This window comes from Rhinolophus sinicus, linkage group LG15 (genome assembly GCF_036562045.2).
Source record: "Rhinolophus sinicus isolate RSC01 linkage group LG15, ASM3656204v1, whole genome shotgun sequence".
In the NCBI taxonomy this organism is placed as follows: domain Eukaryota; kingdom Metazoa; phylum Chordata; class Mammalia; order Chiroptera; family Rhinolophidae; genus Rhinolophus; species Rhinolophus sinicus.
The window spans coordinates 31756625-31784029 of record NC_133764.1 but is presented as its reverse complement, the minus strand read 5'-3'; the positions used below and the strand labels follow the sequence as shown (position 1 = coordinate 31784029).

Genomic DNA, 27405 nt, shown 5'->3' with positions numbered 1-27405 from the left:
AATTCAATCTCAACTGATCTGCAGAAATTCTAGTCTTTTCTAAGTTTTGTCCCTTCTGTTATTTTTTAGTACTTCTAGAAAATAATGTATTCCATATTTTCCTAGGCCTCATTGTTGGTCCTAAATAAAACCATGTTTCCTTTAGGAATCACTGGCTTCTGTGTGTATATATAGGATGGTATCTTACCCTCCTTGCAAAGCATTTGTATCACAGGTGATACAGTTCCTTCAGTTACAGCTCTCTTCTCAAGAGTACAGAGCCACTCTAGCAAGCTGGGGACAGGATTAGGCATACATGTAGTATCAGTAAAAGCACTATTCTGTCTGACACTCAGGTTTGGTGCTGAATCTGACCCACCTGCCATACTACTTAGTTACTGATAACGTCTTTGGTTGGTTTAGATTTTTCTCAATGTCACATTTGATGTCCTGGCTTTTGTGACAATGGAATGTTTTCATTCATCAGGCATGTTGGTGTGAATTTAAACCTTAGACAGGCTTCAGAGTTTTTCCCTTGGCTCCAGGCAATTTAAAAAATGTAGATGAAGGCCTGATTGTGTGTTCTTATGTATTAAGGTAGTTAAGGCAATGGATATTTATAAAACTTGCGATATTTATTTCAAAGCATGCAGAAATCCTCTAAGGAGTGATGCTACCTAACTTCGTACCCTGGCTTCTACCTTTCTGAGCCTGCTGGTTATCTTGTTATATAAAATTGCTAGATAAATTTTTATTCTCACTATTTCACCAAATATTATGAATAAAATTTCAGTAGTAGCAGCAGCGGCAGCTAAAATTTGTTCAATTACAAAAAAAAAAAACAGGTTCTGTTCTGAGGCCTGTGTATGTAGTGGCTTGGATTGGAATCCAGGCTGACTGGCTCCAGAGCCAATGTTCTCAGCCATGTGTTAGCTGATGAAGATAAAGTACTTTTTAAAGGAGAGCTCTTTCTAATGTTATTAAAAGCCTGTGCCTGTTTCTCACTTAAACTGCTTCTTTATTATTTGCTTATTTTCTAATACCAGACTCAGATATCAGTGATCTTCTTCGCTTTTTCACAAAACAGAGCATAATGGTGACGATGTTTAATGACAGTGACTATGTATCTGCTGCTCCCCACAGCGCAGCTTTAAATGTGATGCAGTCAGAGAAGGTGAGTAATGTATACAAGCAAATACCCATTTGGAATTTGTAAAATACCAAGATTTTTCCTCTGAAATTAATTATTTGCTGACTTGGCCTCATTAGTTGTAAACTAAAATTTACTTTTGGAAATAGGAGCAGAGTTTATTTATGATATATTTTATGCTGTGGTGGATAACCAATAAATAAAGCTACAAGGAATTTAATTTTATTTTGTTATATTTTTGTTTAAAATATCAAAATATCTGTAGATTCCAAACCAGGTTGTTTTTATCTATCATTAAGTTATTATTTCTCTGATTTGTTGACCAGCTTTCAGTACAGTTAGTGAGAATTAGCTTAGTTGGTGAGAAAAGCTTGGTACGTAGCAACAATATATCCATTTATGTTTATATATGGTATGTAATGAGTCTCTCTTTTTGAAATTGTAGGAGTATGTTTTTACAGCTGTTTTCAACAGTACTATGGTTTATTCTTTACCTGTATTGATGAATATCATTAGTAACTACTATCTTTATCATTTAAATGTGACTGAAAGCATCCAGATCTGGAATACCCCATTCTTTCAGGTAAACAAACTTTAAAGTGTGTGTGTGTGTGTGTTTGTGTGTGTAAAATAAGTATTAAAAGCCAAGTGGTAATAACAAACAAAATCTGAGGAAGTTCATCTTGTGCCATCTAGTTTTCTTAAAACTTGAATTGGCATGGTTTACTTCTAGGTTTAGGAGTCCCCAGTATTCGTTTGCTTCAGGGTCAAGGAGGTTCCGTCTTGGTGTGGATACTTTTGTAAGACAATTACAAAAGTATTTTTCATATTAATCATAGAAAAATTAAGATAATTTAAAAATGAATATTGTTTATGTAAAATCTGGATACTGGGTATTGAAAGGACCTTGAGAAGTCACCCAGACAATTATTTTTCCTCTTAGTAGGACTGTGGGATTATAATTATGAAAATTAACATAAGTCTCCAGAAAAATACTCAACATTTTTCTCTCAATGCTTATGTGTTGTTTTAATTTTAACAGATTCATTGACTTTAATGCAATGACTATCCCACCTTATGTTTTTTTGTTTACTGAAAAATAAATGGACAAATATATTTCTGTAATAGCATTTTTTTATTCCTGTACTGTTTTTTAACAGCTGTATTGAGATTTAATCATACACCGTCTAATTTCCAATTTAAAGTGTACAGTTCAATGGTTTTTATTATGTTCATAGAGTTCTGCAGCTGTCACCACAATCAGTTTCACATTTCATCACTCCCCCAGAAACTGTTGTACCTATTAATCACTCCTTATTTCCATCTCTACCCCCAGCTCACCACAATCTGCTTTCTGTCTCCATGTCTATATAATCTACACCCAAAACTTTTTTAGTTTGCTGTGATTTTTTGCCATTTTTAAATGGAAATCACATTGAAGATTAATTTAGTACTTTTCTTGTTACAGTTATACATGGACATAAGGACAAAGTAACATTAAATATGCATTTTAAAAAGATCACTGGAACCAGGGTGGGGAGAGATTTCTGTGAGGAAAACTACGATGGAGGAAACAAAGATCAGATCAGAGATTCTTTTACTAAGTAGCGTAGATGAGAGGAGATGACAAGTGTCTGAGTTAATGCAGGGGCAGTAATAATAGCGACAGAGGGAAAAGGGAAAAGATGTTAAAGAGATGTGGCATACTTCATCACGGTTGCATTTGTGAGGTGAGAAGAAGAAAGGAGTCATGTTAGAAATTTGTGTAATGTGGTGCATAGTAGTAGTCACCAATTTTTAGAATACTATAAGTAGAAAAGAGATTTTTGGTTTATTTGGTGGAATGGAGGTACTGATTTCAGTTTTGAGTCTACTGAATTGTTTCGGCATTTGTGCCTGATGGACATGTAGTAGGCATTTGGATATAGAAATGGAGAGATTTCTGGAAATAAATATTTGTGAGTCACCAGTGTTTAGGTTTATTGAAATCTTTGAAGTTGTAGCTATCCCTTCTGATTTTTTTTTGTGTGTGAAATATTTCCGACCTGAAGAAAATAAACAACCATGTATCTACTACTCAAATGTTTCAAATGTTAATATCTTGTCATACTTAAAAAAAATTTGAACTTTAAAGATACAGTTGAAATCCCCAGTGTACCTCTTCCCAGTTTTGTTTCCTTCTTTAGCTCCATGAAGTAACCACAGTTCAAAATTTATAATTCCCCTACATGTTTTTATGATGTTACTACATCTGTGTATATCTATAGCTATTACAATACATCTTGTAACTTACATTTTCCCTCACTGACATATAATCATATTATTTTTTAAAACTAGAGGGAAAGAAATGGGTCTTTTTAAAGCTCGCTATTCATAGATATAGTCTTATTAATGTTCCTTTTTTTTTTTTCTTCATCAGATTCTGTGTGATTGAATCCCACTGTAGTCTCATTAGTCTTCATTTCTTTCTTTTTCTTTTTTTTTTTTTTAGTCTCCATTTCTTGTACTGCTTAGCTAACATACTTGTTGGTTTTAGCCGCTGTCATGTACAAGAGGTTGGGGAAGGTTCTAGAGTGTCATATGGCATGAATTAAGGAGTTGGCTTTATTGGTAAAAGCTCAGACGGCCAGGGTCCACAGGACAAAGTCTGTCTCCACTTGTGGAGGGGTACGCCAGACCAGGGTGTCTGCTAGACATGTGTGGGTTCTGTTCTAGAGCAGACACTTTCCTTGTTCCAGGGGTACATCTTCTTACAGAACAAGGTTAAGAAAATGGCCTTGTTGGGGTGGGGGGGTGAAACAGTACACTTGGTTCTGGGTAGTTTGCATTTGGGGCAGCTAGGGACCTTTGGGGCCTGTGGGAGTTACAGTCCTGTGTGCTGGGGAGAAGAAACTCCTGGTGCCTTAGGAAGCTGAGCTTGAGTATAGCTTTTCCCACTGGAGAAAAGTAGGGCCCCAAGATCCCAGTTGGCTTATAGTCCAGGCAACCAATGAAGGAATCAAAGATCATTCTGAGATGGTCATGTTCCTTGCATAGAACCACTGGTGGATATGTTAACTGCTCTCTGTGCAGTTATTATTTTTAATTACATGGTGAAGTTAATTTATATGCCATATTTTTCTGTGTTATAGATAATGAAATGGAAGTACAGTGATTTGCTCAGGATCATATCGCTATTTAATAAGTAGCAAAGTTGGTACTGGAGCTCACTGCCTGCTCACTCTGCCACCTGTTTTTTCATGTAGACTGTTCCTGGGATGGTTGTCCAATGTATTTCTTCAGAGGTTTTGATAGGCTTGTAGGAAGTACTAAGATGATATAAAGTAATTCTCAGTTTTGTTTCTTATTCTGTGGTTGTCTTTCAGGAAATTACAGACATAGTTTTTAAAATTGAGATGTATTTTCAAGCAGCTTTACTTGGAATCATTGTCACTGCAATGCCACCTTACTTTGCCATGGAAAACGCAGAGAATCATAAGGTAATGAATGACTCAGTTAAAAAATTACAGTTATAGTTTGCTAATAAGAAATCTCATTAAAAATAACCTATTTTGCATGAGTGCAAGATTTACATATAATTATTTCAGGAGTAAGAAATGGAGTATAAATACATTTATTATAATTTCTTATAGTAATAGTAGTAACTATCATTTAATACTCAGATTCTTGCCATACTCTTTAAAGTATATCCTTTCATCCTTACAACATTGTGAGGTAAGTTTTACGTTACCTACTTTATAGGTCAGGAAATGGAAGATGGAAGTGTTCATATAATGTGTCCAGGTTAACTCATCTTGTGTTAAGTAGTAGATCTGGGAACTCACTGTGATCCTTATGTTCTTAATTGGTACACCAAACTGCCTCTCTCCCTTAACCTTCAATAGAATGTATTGATTGCATAAGGCAATTAACTGATGTTAAATAAAAAAGGGGAGAAATGATTGTCATCACCAGGACCTAAGGAAAATTGCTATGTGTACAGAGGTTTTCTTAGTATTCTTTCACCTTTTTTGCTCCTTCTCATTTTGATGTCCTCCATCCAGGCAGATGATGATCTTACACAGTCTTTTGGCCGTTCAAAACCTTCCACTCTTCCATTCTGCCGAAATTGTCTTTCTCTTACTCCTCTAATCAAAATTCTCATTCTTTCCATATCTGTTCTTAGTTCAGTGGAAGCAAGTTTTGTCTAAATTATTTTATACAGTGAGATTAATAATGAGATTAAGCCTCATGTAAAAGTAATACATGAGTTTCAGGAGATATTTTAAAAATATATTCAACTTTTATATATATTCATTGTACTATTTTAGAAAATACAGTAAAGTATAAAGAAAATAAAAATCATCCATAATTTCTACCCCTCAAAGATAAAACTTACTAGACAATTCCATTTTTCTCTTTTTTTGTTTCCACTTAAATTTTTTTTATTCAAATTTTTATTTTGAGGTAATTATAGATTCATGTTAGGTTGTAAGAAATAATACAGTGAGACCCTATGTACTCTGATCCACTTTACCCCAATAGTATCTTGCAAAACTGTAGTTCTATATCACAACCAGAATATTGACATTGATACATCAAGATACATAACAGTACTGTCACCACAAAGATCTCTTCTGCTGCCCTTTTCAAGCCCACACGCCTGCCCCACCCCCTCCCTGACCTCTGACAACCACTGACCTGTTCTCCATTTCTTTAATTTTGATATTTCAGGAATGTACAAATAGAATCACAGCATATTTTCTTTTGAGGTTGGCTTTTCTCACTAAGCGCAATTTCCTGTAGATTCATCCAGTTTGCATGTATCAGTGTTTATTCTTTTTATTGCCATGGTGTGGATTTGGGTTTCCAGTTTTTTACTATTATGAGTTCAGTTGCTATGAACATTTGTGTATGGGTTTTTTGTGTGAACAGAGGTTTTTATTTCTCTGGGATACATGCCCATGCTCAAGAGTACAATGCCATGTTGTGTGGTGATTCCATATTTAGTTTTATAAAAAACTGTCAAACTGTTTTCCAGAGTAGGTAAACCATTTGACATTTCCACCAGCAGTGTATGAATAACAAGAGCATTCCATTGGATTATTGAAAATAATTGTATTTGACTTGGTTTATGTTTTTATACTTTATGTTGGAATTTGTGTTTTTGTTCTTATAATTCATTGAGCACAACAGTTGTCCAGTTTTTTAATAATTTTTCGTCTTCTTAACTACACTTTATATTCCATGCTTCCCCTTACCTTACTCTATGGCTTGTTCTTTCATATAACTTTTAATTATTAGAAGGGATGTCTTTTTGATAACAGAAATCAACTGAATAAAATTGTTAAGAATTTGGATTTGTAAAAGTTTTTTAAAATTTCAAATTAAGTAATGAGCGCATTAGGATTTAAAAGAACTATATCATTTAAGTTACTTTTAGTACTCATGAAAATGCTATTTACTTATGGTAGTATTAACAGCTTACGTTTATGTACTACACAAGAGTATATATGTATAAAAGGCTTTTAAGTACATTATTTATACAAAGTTTCACACTTAATCTGAAAGCCCTGTGTAAATCCAGAGGGTAGTTGGCAGTTTATTAGTGTTTTCATGAAAGGTCAGTTTTTAAAAATGAGATTCCTTTTCCTGTTTAAAATAGATCTTTCCATCTATTTCCACACATTTTCACTATCATGTTTTGACGACTATGATGCATAATCACTATTGTACAGCTAAAACCCCAACAACACCTTTCGTGTTAGTTTTATGTTTCTTAGCAGCACTGTTGTAGTCTGATTCTGAAAAATTGATTGAAGTTGTAACAGGCTAAATGGAATTTATATTTAGCTGTAAGGAGGGCTTTTATTACCTATAGACCTGGAATATAGACTTATTGTTTTGTTGATATAAAATTAAGAGTTCTACAATAATTAGCTAGAGTTTTTGTTTGTTTGCAAAGTGTTTAAAATTATAATTAATTGTTTTCTTTTGTTTTTTTCAGATCAAAGCTTATACTCAACTTAAACTTGCAGGTCTTTTGCCATCTGCATATTGGATTGGACAAGCTATTGTCGATATCCCCTTATTTTTTGTCGTTCTTATTTTGATGCTAGGAAGTTTATTTGCATTTCATTATGGATTATATTTTTATGCTGTAAAGTTTCTTTCTGTGGTAAGTTAACATCAGTTGTGCTATTTATAAATAAAGGGCTACTTTAAAAAACAAAACCTTTATAAATGTTACAATTGGCTGGTTGAGTATTTTGGATATTTATTTTTTTTACAGACAATAGAGCCAGCCTCTATTTAATTATTGTATATAATACCTATAATTAATGCAATTTATAGTACTATAAGCAATTTTTAAAAACAATAACTTACTACCATTATAAAATGTTTCCTTGAAACTGAGGTGGTTTTTCATGTAGACTACCTACTTGTGTGTAATCATGAATACTTAAATAGTGCTTCCTTAAAATGTCTTCCTTGTCTCTATGCCTGAAAATAATTTCACAAAGAAGCTCTTTTATTCCATAATTTAAAATTAAGCTTAAAATACTAAGAAAAAGTGTGATTTGCATTCACGTTCATATGTAAATGACTGCTGCTAGACCCTTTCATATGAATGATTTATTTGAGGAAAAAGCCAGGAGCTAAATGAGGTTGGGTTTGATGAAAGTAAACATCTCTATTTTCCCAGAGATCATACTGACCTTACATATTAAGTTCTGCCTTATAAATTAATAAAAGTTTTTCTTAAAAATTTACAAAATGCCTTAAGTGCTGTATATTAAGATCGTAGCTAATAGCTGATTGAGAAAGATAAAGTTGTAACCAGCTATACTTGTTTTTATAATAAAATGACAGGAGATGGCATTTTGCTGGACAGAGAAAAGAACTGCAAATAGTGAACAATTTATATGAATTATTCAGGATTGTGCTAATTAGTTAAAAGCATGAATTTTCTTGATTTAAGAGAAATGTCCGTGGTAACTCCTACTATAATTTTATTTTGGGGAGTGATTTGTTGAGCAGTAAAATTTGAATAATTAGTCCTTAATAGTTTAATATGACTGGTATTTTATATCTATGTATTGTTGTTCATATTTTCATATAAAATTACACATTTTTGTTTTACAGGTTTTTTGTCTTATTGGTTATGTTCCATCAGTTATTCTGTTTACCTATGTTATTTCTTTCACTTTTAAAAAAATTTCAAATACCAAGGAATTTTGGTCATTAATCTATTCTATGGTAAGTCACATTTTATATTATTCATCCCAACTTTTCACAGCAACTTATTTGAAACTCATGATTGTACTTGATAAAAAAGAGTCCTGAACTCTTTCAGGATTACATTGAAAAATGTTAGTGTGTCTTTTCTGAGTACAGAACTTAAATAGATACATAGCTGGCAGCATCTTATTGTCTGTGTATTTGTCTTCTGCATCATCCCTTCCATGAAGGGATGTTATTGAAAGCATTTAACAATTGCTCGGCAAGGGTGCCAGCTAAAAACAACTGGTACCAGTACCCTGGTGCTTCCTGGCCAACTATCATCTTTGGTTTCATGTTTTACTAAGGATTGAAAACATAGTTAATGCTGAGCATGAAATTTCTAAGCACTTTTTCACTTGTTTTCTCCTTTTTTTTCCTCTTTAGATAGCGTTGGTTTGCACGGCAATCACCGAAATAACTTTCTTTATGGGATACACAGTTACAGCTATTCTTCATTATACATTTTGCATAGCTATTCCGATCTATCCACTTCTAGGCTGTCTGATTTATTTCATAAAGGTGGGTCTCTTACGTGTTTTAATATTTAAAAAGCATAATAGTACCTAATCTTTGAGATCTTAGCTCTTGTACTGAAAATAGTAAAAAATTTCTTCATATTAGCTGCTACTACTTGATTTAATTGTTGTTACTGCAGCAGTTTTAAATTACTGCAGATTCTTTTTATATGTGTTTTTAAACCTTAAAGTCTCAGAGGAGGGCTGTGTCCATTACATGTTCTTTGATGCCCAAGATGATATATGCACATAAATTATAAATATGATCTGACTTCAGTATTTGGGGGTGTTTTTCAAAGATTATGTAATGTATTGTAAAGGGATTAGAGAAAATAAAGTGTAGAGATTTTTTTTCAAAGAAGAAATAAAAACAGATTAGCTTTATTCAGCCTGGATAATTGAAAAAAATTCCATGTGATTAAGAAAATTAAGTGATGAATTATTGACTTAGGATGATTACTGATTAATTCCACTCACTAATCTCTTTACTCCCCACCCCCATTTTTGTTTCAGTTTAATATGTTTATGTTATCTCCTTAGATAGAAATATTTGGGGATGGGGAAGAATTTAAGTACAAATCACAGTTATTAATAGTAGTAGCTAACTTATTTATACAAAATACATGTTTGCTGAACAAAATGCATGTTTTCATTTTAATCCAAATATTTCTACACATTGCAGCTAAAAGAAAACTATTACTCACAATACTTCTGACACCAAATATGTGGGTTTTTCCCTCACATAAAGCAATATGATATTAACCTGGAGTTAGCGCGGACCCCACAGTTTAAGGGCTCAATCTCACAAGACTGCCCCCCGACTTCAGGTGCCAGTTGCAAGTAGTGGGTTCCCAGGTTACTTACACTTCTGTCTGACTTGGTTACAAATCCAGGGTTCCTATGACCCCTTTTCAGGTTCAATAATTTGCTATAATGGCTTACAGAACCCAGGGAAACACTTTAGTTCCTATTACCAGCTTATTATAGCAGATATACAAATGAATAGCTAGGTTAAGAGATAAATAGGGCAAGGTCCAGAAAGGTCCCAAATGCAGAAACTTCTGTCCCTGGGAGTTTGGAGTGTACCACCCTCCCAGTATGGGAATGTTTTCATCAAGTTGGAAGCTCTCCAAACCATGTGTTTAGGGTATACCTTTCCTTGCCCTCTTGGTCAGTGGATGGGGCTGAAAGTTCCAACCCTCTAATCACTTGGTTGGTTCCTCTGGCAACCAGCCTCCTTTCTCCCAAGAGTCACCTGTCAGCTTTGGTTGAAAGGTGCTTGTTTTAAACAACAAAAGATGCTCTTATCACCTCTATCACTCAGGAAATCCAAGGATGTTAGAAGCTATGTGCCAGGAACCCGTGTCAAAGACCAAATATCATTATGTCACAATATCACAGCAGCATATACATTTTAAAAAATTTTTGTTTTAGGATTTATGGAAAAATATACAAAAAAATGAGGATACCTATAATCCATGGGACAGATTTTTGGTGGCTGTTATATCGGTAAGAAATAACGAAAATGTTTTTGTGTTAGCATGTTACCTTAAGTTTAGTTGTATGATTTTAATTTCCTTTTTACTTTGTATCCTCTTGCATAAAATCGAAGGTGCATAAAGAATGTGTTAGTTAATGCTAATGTGCATTTTGGTGGTAATAATTTTCATTTACTGAACGTCGATTTTAATATTCTTGGCTTTTTTACATTATTTAATTATTCTGACTTCCTTAGGTTCAAAAACAGCTTTTTTCCCCTTTTGATTATATTTTATGAAGCTGACAACCAATGAACTTAACAGAGATAGAAAAGTATGTGAAGGGTTATTTTACTAAAAATCTATGTTGGTTTATATTAACACTTTGTAAGCGGGCATTTTCCCGCCAAATCGTGTCGTAACGCGGGGCTTTTTTGACATTTTCTCACCAAATTAGACTTTCCGTAAAATATTCATATCTTTCGATCTATTTGATATTTTTCTATGAAACTTTCAGTGTTTTAGTTTAAAAAGAGGTCTCTATTTACTTTGCAAAATTTTTGCCGGTTCCAACTAGAGGCAATATGACAAGTTTACTCATTTCCCCCAAAAAATGTGTTAAAATCTATTCATATCTGATATGACATGCAAAAAAAGTGATTAATTTTTCTGGTGTTGGTAAGGAAACTGATATATGTGGTCTTTGTTCTGTTGGTATAGAAAAAAAAAAGATTCACTCATGAGCTGTTCCATGTTCTTCTTTTAGCCTTACTTGCAGTGTGTACTATGGATTTTCCTCTTACAGCACTATGAGAAAAAATACGGAGGCAGATCAATAAGAAAGGATCCATTTTTCAGGTCAGTTAAATTTTTTTTTTTAAGTTTTAATGTTTTTTAGTGTATTTACAGAGCTGTGCGACTATTACTATAATCTGATTTTAGATCATTTTCATCACCCTCAAAGGAAACCTTGTACCCATTACTAGTTACTTTTCCATCCCTCCTGCCATACCTCATAACCCTGTATAACCACTAATCTACTTTCTGTCTCTAAATAATAGATTGACCAATTTTGAACATTCATATAAGTGGAATTATACAGTATGTAGTCATTTTTTGTCTGGCTTCTTTTACTTATGTTTTCAAGATGCATCCATGTTGTAGCATGTAGTAGTATTTCATTACATTTTTTTTTTTTTTTTTGGTCAGTACTATTACAGTGTATGAATAGGCCACACTATCCGTTGATTAGTCGATGGACATTTGAGTTGTTTCCACTTTTTGGCTATTATAATAGTGATGCTATGAACATTTGTGTATAGTATTTGTGTGGACATATATTTTCATTTCTCTTGTGTGGATACCTAGGAGTAGAATTGATGGGTCATGTTGTAATTCTATGTTTAACCTTTGGAAGAACTGCCAGACTGTTTTCTAAAGTGTTTGCACTATTTTACAGTAGTCTTTCCTTATCTATCAGGGATATGTTCCAAGATCCCCCAGTGGACGCCTGAAATCGTGGGTAGTACCCAACTCTAGATGTACTATTTTTTTGTCTTATACATGCATATCTTTTCACTAAAGGAAGCCCTATATGGCTTCTCTTTGGCATGTCTGAATTGCCAGCATCACCTTTCTTGTGCTTTGGGACCATTATTGAGTAAAATAAAGGTTACTTGAACACAACCACTGTGATAGTGAAATAGTCCATCTGATAACTGAGGGTTACTAAATGACATAACGAGTGCTGGACAAAGACATGATTCAGGTCCCAGGTGGACAGAGTAGGACAGTTCAAGATGTCATCATGCTATCAGAACAGTATGAAATTTAAAACTTGTAAATTGTTTATTTCTGCAGTTTTAACATTTAATATTTTTAAACTGCAGTTAACTGCAGATAACTGAAACTGCAGAAAGCGAAACTACCAAAAAGGGGGGACCACTGTACGGTCCTTTCAGGAATGTCTGAGGGTTCTGTTTTCTCCACATTCTTGCCAATATTTGTTACTGTTTATCTTTTTGATTTTAGCCATTCCAGTGGATATAAAGTGGTGTCTCATTGTGGTTTTGATTTGCATTTTCCTGATGATTCCTGTGTTGAGCATCTTTTCATGTGCTTTTTGTCCATTTTTATATTTTCTTTTGAGAAATGTGTTTGAATCCTTTGCCCGTTAAAAAAAATGAAATATCTTTATATTCTTGAATTATGAGTTCTTTATATATTCTGAATACAGGTTTTCTTACTGGATAGATTATATGATTTGAAATTATTTTCTCCAAGTCTCTGCATTTTCTTTTCACAGTGTTTTAAATTTAAGAAGAGTTGCTTATTCAAATATAGCTATTGGTACTAAGTTGGTTCTGAATTTTTTTTTAATATTTCTTACATATTTGTTTATTTCCTGAATATTAACATACTGTAGAAAACTGGAATGTATAGATAAACATGTAATGGTTATTTATTAACCATTGGATACGTCCCACATTCATTGAAGACTTAGCATCCGACTCTTCTCCTCTTTGCCCCTTTTCTTACTGTCATCACTGGGGAGACTTCAGCTTCCACATAGATAACCTAACCCCTCAGAGTTTGATTTTCTTCAAGCCAGTGATTTTTGTCTCTGTTCCATTTCGCCATGTATTTGCATCAGAGCCGTGCCGTTGCTGCTGTTCAATTCATCTGTATAATCTTAAACTCCAGTGTCTAGCTCTACCAGTAACTTTTCATTGTTTCCAGCCATCTTATTTTATTAGTCCTATTGGACTTTTCTCCTATCATTTCATACTCTCGATTTTTTCTGTTCTCCCAAATGTATTAGCAAATCCCTATTATTTTTACTTTTTTCTCTAACCAGCCTTGCTCCGTGATTCATCACTTTCACCCTCTTTCAGCACCCTCATCTTCTGTATCTTTGACCTGCCCACTGAGAATCATCATTTTGGTCACTCTAATTGTACATGAGAAAAATAACATAAAAATGCAGTTTGATAAATTACATATTTATCCCACATAAACTCAGCTTTGTTTTAACACGGTAACCATATCACATTTTCCTAGTTAGCTGGCACCGTCCTATCTCTTTCCTTCCCATAGTTATCCCAAGCCTTCTTTGTGTTCCTCAAATTCCCCAAATTAACTCACCTCACCTTATTTTCTACTCCTTAGTAAAGGATCTTGCCATCTTAGAAAACAAAAGCACTTAATTATGAATTAAGTTTCTGACACACTTTCATTGTTTTTGCCTTTTCCCAGTCCCAGAGCAAGAGGTGCCCCTCCTATTATCCAACTCTATCCTGTCTGCCTAACAATGTCGCTCAGTCAGTTCCGCTTTTGGATCTTAACAGGGTGATTTTCTTTTTGGAGGGGTTCACTTTTCTCCTATTCAAAACAAAGTAATAGACAGCAGAACTCATAAATCACATTTAAACCTGAATCTCTTTCTAGTTCTTATCCGGTCTCTCTTCTTTTACAGCCAGAGTGCTTCCGTCTCCACTTCCTCACCTCCCATTCACTCCTTAACGCCCTACAGTCTGGTGTCTGCCCTTACCCCTCTACTGATAATGTTTTCAGTCAGATGGCTAATGACGTCCTCTTTGTCTTGTCAAGTATCTCAACTTATTTAACTAATCTGCAGGCTTTAATATGATTGACTTCTTTCTTCTTATACTTTTCTTTTGTTCCAGTTTTCCATAATGTCAACTGCTATTTTCCTTTTTACCTTATTATTTCTTCAAAATTTCCTTTGGAAACACTTTTTCCTTTGCCTTCCCTTTGTGGTGTTTCTATTGGTTCTGATGGCAGCCCTCTACATCTACTCCGAGCAAGCTCATTTACACCCGTCCTGTAAATTCTTTGAGGGAGGGGCCCAGGGTTGTTGTTTTTTATCTTTTTATCTTTGTGTGAAGTAGTGCCTGACATGTACTGGTCATAAATAATATTGTTGAATGAATTTAGATGATATCTAAATAGTATCAGTGAATGAAATACAGCTCTTTAATTCTGTCTTTCAGAGATAACCACAGTTCTCAGGTTGGCGTATTTTTTCAGTCTTTTCTCTATGCAGTGGTTGAATTCCTTACTATTTTAATTATTTGAAAGTCTACTATCTTTTTATATTTAGGACCCTTTCAACAAAGTCCCCAAATAAGAAGTGTCCAGAACCACCAAACAATGACGATGAAGATGAAGATGTCAAAGCCGAAAGACTAAAGGTCAGGGAGCTGATGAGTTGCCAGTGTTGTGAAGAGGTAATTTATTCGTTATTGCTCAGTCATATTAAATGTGCAGTGATCAGTTACCCATGCAGAGGAATAATCTGAAAATATTTTCTTTTCATATTAATCAATCTGAAACAAAGTCTTTGAAAAAGTATTTTTGTCCACTTACTTTTGAATAAGTCATTTCAGTCACAAATGGGTACTTATTTATACAGTACCCTTTATTAGCAAATACAGTTCTTATGGTATGGACATGAGTTGAGTGCAGCCTGTTGCTTCATGGTAAGTTCTGATTTATAACTCTGTCTTTAAATCTTCTTTCCTTTGTTAGAAACCAGCCATTATGGTCAGCAATTTGCATAAAGAATATGACGATAAGAAAGATTTTCTTACAAGAAAAGTAAAGAAAGTGGCAACTAAATACGTCTCCTTCTGTGTGAAAAAAGGCTGGTATTTAATTATTTTTTTCTTAAATAATGTTTCCAGAAGAGTAATTTCCATTTTTAATTTCACTTAACATTATGATTTTTCTATCAATTCCTTTAGGAGAGATCTTGGGGCTGTTGGGCCCAAATGGTGCAGGCAAAAGCACAGTTATTAATATTCTGGTTGGTGATATTGAACCAACTTCAGGCCAGGTATGATATACAAGGGTGTGGGATATGTTTACTATGATTTATATTTTTAATTAAGATAAATTTCTTAATGACAAATTAGGAGTTTGATGCTTAAATTTTATTTTTTTAATATTAAATTTTTAGTATGAAAAATTGTGATCTTTTTGGTTATCTGTGAAAATAATGTACATAGTAAAATTTTCATAACATACGTGCAGACACACACATATGCAGTATTTCTGCTTTTATAATTACTATGTGCATGGGTGATTTGTCCACCAACTGAATGGAAGACAGTAGTATTAATTTCATGAGGTATGGCAGCTAACCTTGACCCTGCCATCGATTACTCTTTGATTATACAAATATCATTCATTACTTTCTGGAAAGTTCACAAAACTGTTCTGATCCTATCTCCTCCTCCTCTTCCCCTTGCTTACTTCACACCAACCACACTGTGTGGCTTATTGCTTTCTTGGAAAGTGCCAGGCATATTCTTTTCTTTGGGTTTTTGTCTTAGCTATTCCTCATGTTGGCTATTCCTTACCCCGTAGAAATTCAAATGACTACATTTGCTTACCTCTCTGACTCAAATATTAGCTTCCAATGAGACCCCCGAGCATCCTAGTTAAAATTGAGGCTTGCTTTGTCAATCATTATTGCATTCCTGATCATCCTTCCTGGCCATGTCACTGAACTCTTGATTTAGCGATGTATGTCCTTTCTTCATCAAAAGGAGTAAAAATCTGACCTGATTATTACCCTAACTTTAGGAAGGTGTTTGAAGTAATTCACTTGCCACCTCCTTTACAATGTAAATTAAGCAAAAATAGTTATTTAAAATTGGTTTGTATTTTTGTAGGTATTCCTAGGAGACTATTCTTCAGACCCAACTGAAGATGATGATTCCATTAAGTGTATGGGATACTGTCCTCAGATAAATCCTCTGTGGTCATATATTACATTGCAGGAACATTTTGAAATTTATGGAGCTGTTAAAGGAATGAGTCCAAGTGACATGAAAGAAGTCACAAATCGGTAAAATTTAGAATTTTTTTGTTACCTGGAGAAAGATTTACATTTCACATTTTAAAAACTTCATAACAGGTGTGAGAAAATAGTCATTACTTTTTCATATGTTCTTTACCAAATTGTGATAACTATGAAAAGAAAACGGCAATTTTTATATTTCTAATTACAGAATAAATATAATTGTCATGAAACTTAAAGTGAACCTTTTCATCAAGATATTAATTTGTTTAAAATGATGTTAATTGGAAGTCTAATTGTAAGCTTCAACAGAGTGTTCTAGAAAAAAGAATGTCAATGATCACAGTGAGTATAATATACTCATTTTGTATTATCTATTTTGCAGAATAACAAATGCACTTGATTTGAAGGAACATCTTCAGAAAACTGTAAAGAAACTACCTGCAGGAATCAAGCGGAAGGTACTTTTATTAAACAACAAATATGTGTATGTTTTATTGATAGTTTAGTGTCCGATACTGTTATGATAGAATTCCTTATATTGCAGCACTCACCCCCCATTTTCTTTCCATCTAGTTGTGTTTTGCTCTAAGTATGCTGGGGAATCCTAAGATTACTTTGTTAGATGAACCATCTACGGGTATGGATCCTAAAGCCAAACAGCACATGTGGTGAGTATCACAGTAAGGCACTTGGGACACATTACACACTATCATACTTTCAAATAAAAGAATAGTTTATTATAACTAACGGTTTTATACTAGTTATATATACATATTGATTTTAAATACTACACATACATAAAATAGTAATTAAAAATTAAATACTCTGATTTCTATAGAATCTGTTAAACGTTTCAAACTATCATTTTTTCATGAAATATTGATAATATTTTATGTATTTCACAACAAAAATGAGTATATAGGTAATTATTAAAATAAAGAGTATTGCTGTCTGAATAGTTTTTAAAAGGTTTTTTCCTAGTCGTTTCACATAGAAATTATAATTCTTTCTCATAATAATACAGAAGGTGCCAAATATATATATGTATATACATATACATATATATATATATGTGTGTGTGTGTGTGTGTGTGTATACACACATATATATATATATACACGTATATGTATATATATGTATTTTAAGAAAGGAAAAACTATTTAAATTCTAATGCTCATTATATACCGATAACAAAAGATGAGTACAGGGCTGGCCTGGTGGCTCAGGCGGTTAGAGCTCCATGCTCCTAACTCCAAAGGCTGCCAGTTCGATTCCCACATGGGCCAGTGGGCTCTCAACCACAAGGTTGCCAGTTCAATTCCTCGAGTCCCACAAGGGATGGTGGGCAGCACCCCCTGCAACTAAAAATTGAACACGGCACCTTGAGCTGAGCTGCCTCCCGGATGGCTCAGTTGTTGGTTGGAGCGTGGGCTCTCAACCACAAGGTTGCCAGTTCAATTCCTCGACTCCCGCAAGGGATGGTGGGCAGCACCCCCTGCAACTAAAAATTGAACACGGCACCTTGAGCTGAGCTGCCGCTGAGCTCCCAGATGGCTCAGTTGGTTGGAGCGTGTCCTCTCAACCACAAGGTTGCCAGTTCAACTCCCGCAAGGGATGGTGGGCTGTGCCCCCTGCAACTAGCAACGGCAACTGGACCTGGAGCTGAGCTGCGCCCTCCACAACTAAGACTGAAAGGACAACAACTTGAAGCTGAGCAGAACCCTCCACAACTAAGATTGAAAGGACAACAACTTGACTTGGGAAAAAAAGGACTGGAAGTATACACTGTTCCCCAATAAAGTCCTGTTCCCCTTCCCCAATAAAATCTTCAAAAAAAAGATGAGTACAAGTCATGTTTGACTTCTGCAATGACAAGAGGTGCTCAAAGTGGTTCCCATCAGCATCCAGACACTTCTGATTATGGCGAACTACTGCTTGAGCAATGTTGACCAAAGTGTCCACTTGTATACATTTTTTTTGGCACCCTGGTATTGTCTTGAATTTATATTGGAATTCTTTCTAGGAATTCACAGTACTGCTTAGTTGACCAACTTTTTGAGGCTTGATTACCGTGTCTATAAAATGGAAGATTTGGTTTAGATGCATGCTAAGGTTTTCCTATGATTCTATGGCTATTTTTGTTACAACGTGAAGAGACATCAGTTTTCACAATTCATTTTTTTAATGCATAGAAGCATTTGAAATCATGAAATTTGTCTGACAAGCTTTTAAAAATAAGGGAAAATAAATTATTATAGAAAAATCATGGTTGGGCAGAAAGAAATAAGTACAGCAATTGAAATTTGATATATTTTAATTACCCTAATTAACCAAATAGCTGGGTTTTTTAAAAACCCGGGTATTTTCATTAACATACAGATTCTTTCCTCTCTTTTATTCTATGTTTTGTAGGCGAGCAATTCGAACTGCATTTAAAAACAAAAAGCGGGCTGCTATCCTGACCACTCATTATATGGAGGAGGCAGAGGCTGTCTGTGACCGAGTGGCTATCATGGTATCTGGGCAGTTAAGGTAGATGTCTGACCAGCTATTTGGGGGGTGGGAGGGTGGATTTTAAATGTCATCATTTAAAAAACGTATAATAATGCATATTAATTTAAATGTTAACATTTTCTTCCTTATTTGAGTTGTTGAATCAGTTTGCTTTCTATAGAATTACTTGTAAATATGTGAATTTTTCCCAAAATATGGCTACCTACTTTGCATTTGCAATGGGCTTAATTATTCAACAACTTGGAATGTTGATTATTTTAAAAAATTGCTAGACAATGTATTGGATTATAACCCAAAGTATAGAATAAATATACATGAGTTCATATTCTTATAAATAAATGATTGAATAAATAAATGTGGGAGAAGAGGCAAATCTTCCTTATAGAAAGATTTCAAATAAATATGTAAATACTACCCCCTCTAGGAGGGGAAGCTTAGTCCCCCATCTGTGTCCCAAGTGTGGTCTGGATTTAGCCAGTCTCTTCTAAAGTATAGAAAGGGGAAGATAGTAACATTAGACAAACCTGACAAGTGCTATCTTAACCAGACAATGTCATGTGGATTTCATGTACTGCCTGATATAATGTGATAAGAAAAGTACTTCAGCTCTATGGTATTTTCTCCCAAAACCCATAACCGTAGTGTAATCATGAAAAAAATATAAGACTGCTCCAAATTGAGGGACATTTTACTAAAACACTTGACCAGTTCTTCTTAAACTCTCAAAAGTCATGAAAAAGAAGAAAAGAGTAAGAAATTGTCACAGTCCAGGGGAGACTAAGGAGACAACTAAGTGCAATATGGTATCCTGGATAGATCCTAGAACAGAAAAGGGACATTAGTGGAAAAACTGGTGAAATCCAAATAAAGTCAAGTAAATGGTAATGTGCCAGTGTTGGTTTCCTAATTTGACAAATGTGCCATAGTAACGTAGGATGATAATATTAGGGAAACAAACTGGGTGAGGGGTGTATGGAGACTGTATATTTGTAACTTTTCTATAAATTTAAAAGTATTCCCTCGTAAACATTTTATTGAAATCACTCATTAGATGAGAAATAGTTTTTGAAACTGTCAAGTCTTATATCTGAGCTTTCTTTTAAAAATTATTACAGATGTATTGGGACAGTCCAGCATCTGAAAAGTAAATTTGGAAAAGGTTACTTTTTGGAAATTAAATTAAAGGACTGGATAGAAAACTTAGAAATAGACCGCCTTCAAAGAGAAATTCAATATATTTTCCCAAATGCAAGCCGTCAGGAAAGGTAAAGATTTTCAAAATTTAACTTTTTTTATAGAGCAATAATCATAAAAATGTGTTATTATATTAAGGATGGGGGGAAGTCTGTATTAGCACTAATATTGGATCAGTGTAGTCTGATGACTGGAGTTTTATATCTAACTTATTGTTAGATCTTTCAATATTCGATAGTATTTGAACTTTTTCAAGTTTTTATTTAGTAGTGAGTTACTGTGCATGGAAATAGTTTAAGACTTCAAGTAGTAATTTTTATCTAAATCAGAATCAAAATAAGTTATTGGTGTTTAATTTTGAACTTTAAAAATTTTGAACTTTAGCTTTAGAACACAATAGCAGTAATTTAAATGTTTCCTATTTTTCTATGTTTTTAGTTTTTCTTCTATTTTGGCTTACAAAATTCCTAAGGAAGATGTTCAGTCCCTTTCACAGTCTTTTTCTAAGCTGGAAGAAGGTAAGTAACATTTGTAAAACATGGTAAGATAGCTTTCAAATTGTAAAAGAATTTTATTTAAAAATTTAGAAATTGGGAGTCAGTTTATCGTAGAAACTATAGTAAATAGGAAGATAACCTTTTATTAATCTAAGATAAGGTAAATACTAATACTGTGTGGATTTGGTAGATCACCTATATGGTAGTGTAAAACTTTTACTATTTTAAGAGCTATCACCACAGTTTTTCACATTGCATCTATGATAAAGTTCAGCTAATTAGCCCTCACTAGCTCAGTCCAGAAGTGGGAGCATTGAGTTTCTTGAATTCTTTCTTCATATTAGGCTATTGAAGTAGAAATGGTAGCAAGACTCCAGTAGCAGCAGGAGAGAGGAGAGGAAAATTCATAGTATCAGAGGGTAGACATTCCTTAAAGCTTTAAAGAAGCTCAATTGAATCTTGACCTTTGTAAAATAAATGATAGGTAGGATAAAAATATGCTGGTGGCAGTGAGGGAGGTAAGCTCCTGGAGAGGGCAAGTATTCAGATACAGGTTGTTTTATGGCATTTATAATCTATGAAACAACCTGTATTTCCTGGTGATTCCTTTATGATTAAAGAGAACACCTGAACTACTTAGGAGAATTAAAAGAATGAATAGAAAATTTGGCATTAGATTAGATTGCAAAAGGATCTGCAATAAATTTTAAGAAATTATATGGACATATGAATAATATCCAGGATCTAGTTCAAGAAGTCAGGAACAAGCAGTATTAGAATGCGGGAATGCGAAATAGAGAGCAGAGATTAAAAGAAATCATGAAAAAAAGGAATAATGAGGAAAGAGATAAAGGAGAGTAAGGAGGAGATGCTTGGAAAAGATGAAATGAGGCAAGTAATATTAAATATATTGTGCTTATTAGGCCATGAGGAATTGTGGGGGTGGGGAAGAGAAACAAAGCAAGAGGAAAATAACTTTTGGGTAGCTTCAAATTAAAATGAGTTGATTACAGAGATTTCGGGGTTTTTTTAATAAAAGATTATTAGCCACTTAGTAGTTACTGCCATTTTTATTCTTTAAAATATTGATCAGTAAAATATTGTTTTCATATTTTAATAGCTAAGCATACTTTTGCCATTGAAGAATACAGCTTTTCTCAAGCAACATTGGAACAGGTACTATAATGTTAAATTTTTAAAAATTCTTTTAGAGAAGAAAGTGTCTAATATCTAATTGTTTAGTTTAAGTTTATATTGGAGGGGGAGGGAGTGTGAATCAGAGGCAAATCGTTATACAATATTCCTAAACTTTGTATATAAACAACTTTAGGTTCTTCATCTGCTTATTTTGAATAGCTCAATTTTTTTCTGTTTAATGAAATGGGTCATGATGATGGTATTTTACAGTAGCATATCAAATTACATAGCTTCAATATTTATAAATTATTTGTTATGCGAGTGCCACTTAAATATATTAATCAAAAAAAATCTTATCCTCCAAATTGACATTCATCTTGGTATATGATTAATGGGGATTATTCTGTTTAAATGTACTAATAGCAGTAAGTCTCTTGATACTTGAATCATTAATGTAATTAGATATAGCCTTATGCTATTTCTGATTTAGTTAAAAATTCTTTGAGGTAAATGAGATACAGAATACTGTACTCACTTATTTACTTTCATTTAGGTTTTTGTTGAACTCACTAAAGAACAAGAGGAAGAAGATAATAGTTGTGGAACTTTAAACAGCACACTTTGGTGGGAAAGAACACAGGAAGACAGAGTAGTATTTTGAATTTGTATTGCTCAAATCTGTAATACTGAAATTTATTGAATTTATTTATGTTACTGAATTTATTTCTTTTTCACTTTATTTTAACTGGTTTAAAAAGTGTATTATTTTAATGGTAACTGAAGAACTATAAAAGCACTTGGGATTTTCCTAAGTTCATTAATTGAAGTACTGTGGTTGTATGTTTTTCGTTTCTTCAAATAAAACTTATGTATAATTAATTGAAACTGTATGTTTATATCTGAAGTATAATGAACTGTAGTCTATATGTGACATTGAATATTTACTTTTTTACCTTTGGAAAACAGTGCTTCTAAATTTATGATTTAAAGAAATAGTGATAGAATTTTATTTTGAACAGATACCTTTATTTCAGTTTATGCCATCTTGTTACACAAGTATATAATGTCCCAATCTAAATAAAAAATGAATACATAAATAATACATAGAAAATAGACATAAAGTAAAAATTTCTTGCTTCTCCTTCTTAATTCCTAAAAGAAACTTTGAATGAAAGTTGGCATGTTAAAAAGCTACAGCATAAATATTAGACAATCTCAGTGCAGATAGAAGTTTGCAGGAAGTGACATCCACTAGGTGGCACTCATCAATCATAATAAATGAGACCTTATTCTGTTAGGTGATTTTAGACATAGGTAACTTAGGTATTTGAAGTTACATTTCTTTCGTTGACAGTAAAATACATACGTAATTCTCTTTAATAAGAAACCAGAATTTCACTCTGTCAGAGTTGAAGTAAGGTTATGGTTAATGTAATCTCAGAAAATAAAGTTGACCCTTGAACAACGTGGGGTTAGGGGCATTGCCGCTTTCCCCTGCAATTGAAAATCCATGTATAACTTTTGACTTCTCAAAAATTTAACTACTAATAGCCTACTGTTGACTGGTAGCCTTACCAATAACATTAACAGTCAACACATTTATATGGTGTATGTATTATATACTGTATTCTTACAATAAGGTAAGCAAGAGAAAAAAATGTTATTAAAATCATAATGAAGAGAAAGTACATTTATAATACTGTACATATATATTGAAAAAAATCTGCTTATAAGTGGACCGGCGCAATTCAAACCCATGTTGTTCAAAGGTCAATTGTCCTTCCTTGTAGAACCCATGTATGGGTAAAATATAGTATCGTTGACATTATATTTGAACCAGATGAATTAAAGTATTAACTTTGCAAGAGTAAATATATTGCAAGTGTGATAATGGGAACCACAGAAGAATTTGGTATTAAGTTACTTTAAATAGCCAAACCCCTTAATAAAATTAGCTATTTAAAATAGGCAAAATGTGATGAACTTTTAGCTCTACTGTGTAATAAGACATCTGATTTTAGGCTCTAGCAGCTGATTTAAAATGGTGTTCCTTTCTCAGTCTCAGCACAAGGTACGTGACTGGTATTTCCCCCCATAACTTTGGTAACTGCTGTACACATTCCTATCTCAGGTTTTTTTAACTCACCTAAATGAGCTGTCTTAAAGTTTCTGCTTGGATTTTACAAACCACCGCTAAGTTATTTCTCTTTGTAAGATTTAGTTGGTACTAGTTTTTAGTCTTTTATTATTGACAGTTACTTGCCTCATGATACCAAGCTTTTGGATTCTTCATCTGAGAGTCTCACTGTTACATGTTTAGTACTGCACTTAAGTATTGCATGATGAATACAATTCCAGACGCATCTGAAAGAAAATCTTTACCTTTGTAGATAAATTAATAAATAGCACATTGCATTGTTTAAACACGTCATTGCTAAATGGTGTCATACATTTAAAGAGCTATTTTTTAGTGTCTAATATTCATATAAAATACCCAGGGGCTTCTCCTTTAGGGCGTGCTTTTGTAGCTATGTATTATCTTGAACACTTAAACTCAATTTAAAAAAGAAAACTATAGTACTAGGGCAGTCGCTGAAAAGGTAGTTTTTTAGAACTTACTGAGAAAGATGTATTATGTTAAAGTAGAGCATGACTAATACAGAACATTACCTGCTTTTGCACCTTGATTTAGTCACCTTCACTTTACATCTGTGAATGTGTGATCAATGGAAAGTAAAACTTTTTTCCTGCAAAGTGAAAGTTGAGATTATTCTGACTAGTTATAATCATGTTCTTATGTGCATCCAGTTACTTTACTATCATTGTGCTCCTGTAAGCATTTTTTTTAAAAGACATTTGAATTAATTTTTTTAGATTTACAGACTTTGAATATATTTTGGTCATGACTTAAATTATTTGTAGGAATGGTCTGTTCCTTTTTCACAGTAATACCATTTTTCCCATTTAGAAGTATGAATTAACTAATCCTTAAGAAAGCAAGGTTAAGAGAGAAAGTCAAATCTGAAGTTTATCTTTCTTTACAGTGTACTGTTCATATTTTGAACATACATTATTTCAAAATGTCTTAAATTACTGACCTCAAAACTTTTTTCTGTAGCAAATAAATACAAATGCACATATTTGGTGAAAGTTAGAAAAATCTCATCACTTAGTTTATATTTTCTATTCATGATTGAATTGTAAAAATAAAGGCTGGACTTGAGTGAGTGACTGTGTTACTGACGAGAAAGGCAAACCTGTCACCAGCACTTAGGAACCAAGCAGTTGGTAACAATGAAAAACATGATAAGTGTAACTTCACATTTCACTTTGTGGGCTCTTAATTGTTTTTCAGTTTGTACTTAATAGAATGCTGTAGGTTTTCTTTAAAAGTGGTTTTCCTTTAAATTGACAAATGTACTACCTTAAACCCATATTTTGTTTTTAATCATTAAAATGTTTTCAGAGTAATTTAACAGACTTACTATTGACTGTATTTCAAGCAATGGGTTCTTTGGATAGAAAGACAACTATCAATTTTGGCCTTGTAAGATCTTATAATCTAGTAGGAGGAAGATAGAGCCTTATATAACTATACCATGATATAACAAATGGTTTGCTAGTGGTACTAACCCTTAATTGGAACACAAGTAATTCTACTTAGGGTAACTTACTGTTTTTATTGTTCTGTTGGTCACACAATATTTTATTTTGATTGTACTCTGGATCTGATGAAATACCGTACAGTATTTTCATGTAACACATAAGTAGGCATTAATTTAAAAAAAATAGAAATGCTTATCTGTAATGTATTTTTAATATTGCTAACATTGATTTTTTTCATTTTCTTCCCTGAAAGAATATATAACAAAATGAAAGAATTTATTCTCGGGTGGATAATTTTTATATCAGCTATTCTTATAAGGTAAAAGTTTACTTATTTTTATTCATAATATGTCATATGTAAGTAACTATGAATGCTGCCCTTTAAGAAAAAAATATTATTAATAAGCTTCAAGAGCTGAAAATTTAAGACAACCCTTTCATTTTGTATACTGAAATGAATTCTTTGTTTTTTAGTATTGATAAATGAAAATGAGTGGCTCATATTAAAAAATGAAGAAAAAACCTGGCACTATAATTGTGAGTAATTTATTTCTCTAGCTATTGAGAGTACTGCCTCAGCTTTCAATCTCCCTGGGGTAGCCCTAGGAAACTAATGTAAGCCCCGTTCCAAGATCTGCTGTTCCCTGTCTTCCTGGTCATTAAGCCAACAAGGGTTAAGTCTTACAACATCGTGGCCAGAGGTATGTTGGACTTGCTGAGAGATGAAAGGGACTGTACTCTACAGGAGCTTCTGGAGCTAGCCACATCTACCCACAGGAGTTAGGAAAGGATGCATATGACTGGATTCTGAGCATGCTTGATGAGGTGCCAAACGTAAAATCAGATAAGAGAGTTTTTATTTTTTTGGGAGCACTTTTTGGGCATGCAGAATTCTCAGTACCCTGGCAAGAACCCTAGGAGACGGTGTGAGCACGCTTGTAGGATCGCTCCTGAAAGCCTAGAAAAAGCAATGGTCCGTGTACTATCACATATAATGCTAAAAAGCCACGGTACATGATGGAAGAAGGGGTGAAAAGACAAAGTCAGGCATGCGTGAGTAGGTATCCTGTGGAACTAAAACACAGTCGAGGGTCAAACTCAAAGCACCAAGAAAGGTACTAGTGAGGGGCATAGCTGAGTCACTCAAAAGTTAGTGTTGTGTTTTTCTGTGAGGTGATAATAAGCAGTTACTACAGCATTGGGTTCACAGATGGCAACTTCATGGGATGGTATCCATTCCCCTAGACCTCCAAAGAGATCTGTGGCCATTAACTCTAGTAACTGTATGCTAAAAAAGGGGTTTGTCCCAAATATTTCAAGGTATATTAGACATGGTAAAAGTTGATGCTGAGACCCAGAGACCCAAAGCATCATCATAGCCCTCTGTCACAACGGGGGCATTTGAGGGCCAGGCAATAGATACTGGCCTGGATCCTGTTCATAATGAGTCTATTTGTCTGTAGCCCCATCTGGTCTTCCCGTCTCCAGTCCCTGAGTTTATAACTGGAGTAGACACTATTGGGATGTGGCATAACCCCACATTGTTTCCTTGGTTTGTGGGATGAGAACTGTTACAGTTGGTGTCTTAGTTTCTTAGGGCTGCTGTCACAAAGTACCACAAATTGGGGGGCTTAAAACAACAGAAATTTATCCTCACAGTTGGAGGCCAGAAGTCCAAAATGAAGGTGTTGGCAGGGTTGGCTCCTTCTTGGCTCAGAGGGATAATCATTTCCATGCCTCTTTGCTAGCTTCTCGTAGTTGCCAAAAACCCTTGAAATTACCTAGCTTGTCTCCAATCTTGTCACGTGGCCACCTTCCTAGTGAATCTGTCTTGGTATCTCTTCTAAGGACACCAGCCATTTCAGATTTAGGGCCCAACCTACTCTAATAGACCTCATCTTATTATACCTTCAAAGACCCTATTTCTAAGCACAGTCATATTTTGAGGTTGCAGAAAGCATATGAATTTTGAGGGGCGGGGGACACTTCATCCTAGTGCAGTAGGAGGAGACCAGATGGAAGCCTCTAAAACTGCCTTCTCCTCAGCCACGATAGGGAATAAAAGCAATATTTCATTCTGAGAGGGAGGATGGAGAGAGAATGGGGGAAATTAAAGATGAGTTTTCATATACTAATATTTTCCCCTGCAAAGATCGGACATAACGGACAGAGGATGACATTAATCAACTGCAAACTCAACTAACAGCTCTATTGAGCAGCGTAGCCAGATACGCTATTTTTG

At 34.0% G+C, this 27405-nt stretch overlaps 1 protein-coding gene across 2 annotated transcripts in view; it reads left to right on the top strand.

Annotated features, from left to right (window-relative positions):
• ABCA5 (ATP binding cassette subfamily A member 5) overlaps nucleotides 1-22442 on the top strand; it is a 58412-nt gene extending 35970 nt beyond the window's left edge. For both annotated transcript variants that reach the window (XM_019733015.2, XM_019733016.2), the window contains 19 exons: nucleotides 1026-1153; nucleotides 1575-1712; nucleotides 4495-4608; nucleotides 7116-7286; nucleotides 8255-8368; nucleotides 8777-8911; nucleotides 10342-10416; nucleotides 11152-11243; nucleotides 14509-14635; nucleotides 14937-15051; nucleotides 15152-15243; nucleotides 16085-16260; nucleotides 16598-16673; nucleotides 16789-16883; nucleotides 18628-18747; nucleotides 19845-19994; nucleotides 20362-20441; nucleotides 21541-21596; nucleotides 22111-22442. In XM_019733015.2, the coding sequence (XP_019588574.1) occupies nucleotides 1026-1153; nucleotides 1575-1712; nucleotides 4495-4608; nucleotides 7116-7286; nucleotides 8255-8368; nucleotides 8777-8911; nucleotides 10342-10416; nucleotides 11152-11243; nucleotides 14509-14635; nucleotides 14937-15051; nucleotides 15152-15243; nucleotides 16085-16260; nucleotides 16598-16673; nucleotides 16789-16883; nucleotides 18628-18747; nucleotides 19845-19994; nucleotides 20362-20441; nucleotides 21541-21596; nucleotides 22111-22218 (2162 nt within the window). In that variant the 3' untranslated portion in view covers nucleotides 22219-22442. The remainder of the gene's footprint in view (nucleotides 1-1025; nucleotides 1154-1574; nucleotides 1713-4494; nucleotides 4609-7115; nucleotides 7287-8254; nucleotides 8369-8776; nucleotides 8912-10341; nucleotides 10417-11151; nucleotides 11244-14508; nucleotides 14636-14936; nucleotides 15052-15151; nucleotides 15244-16084; nucleotides 16261-16597; nucleotides 16674-16788; nucleotides 16884-18627; nucleotides 18748-19844; nucleotides 19995-20361; nucleotides 20442-21540; nucleotides 21597-22110) is intronic.
• The last annotated feature ends 4963 nt before the right edge of the window (nucleotides 22443-27405 follow it).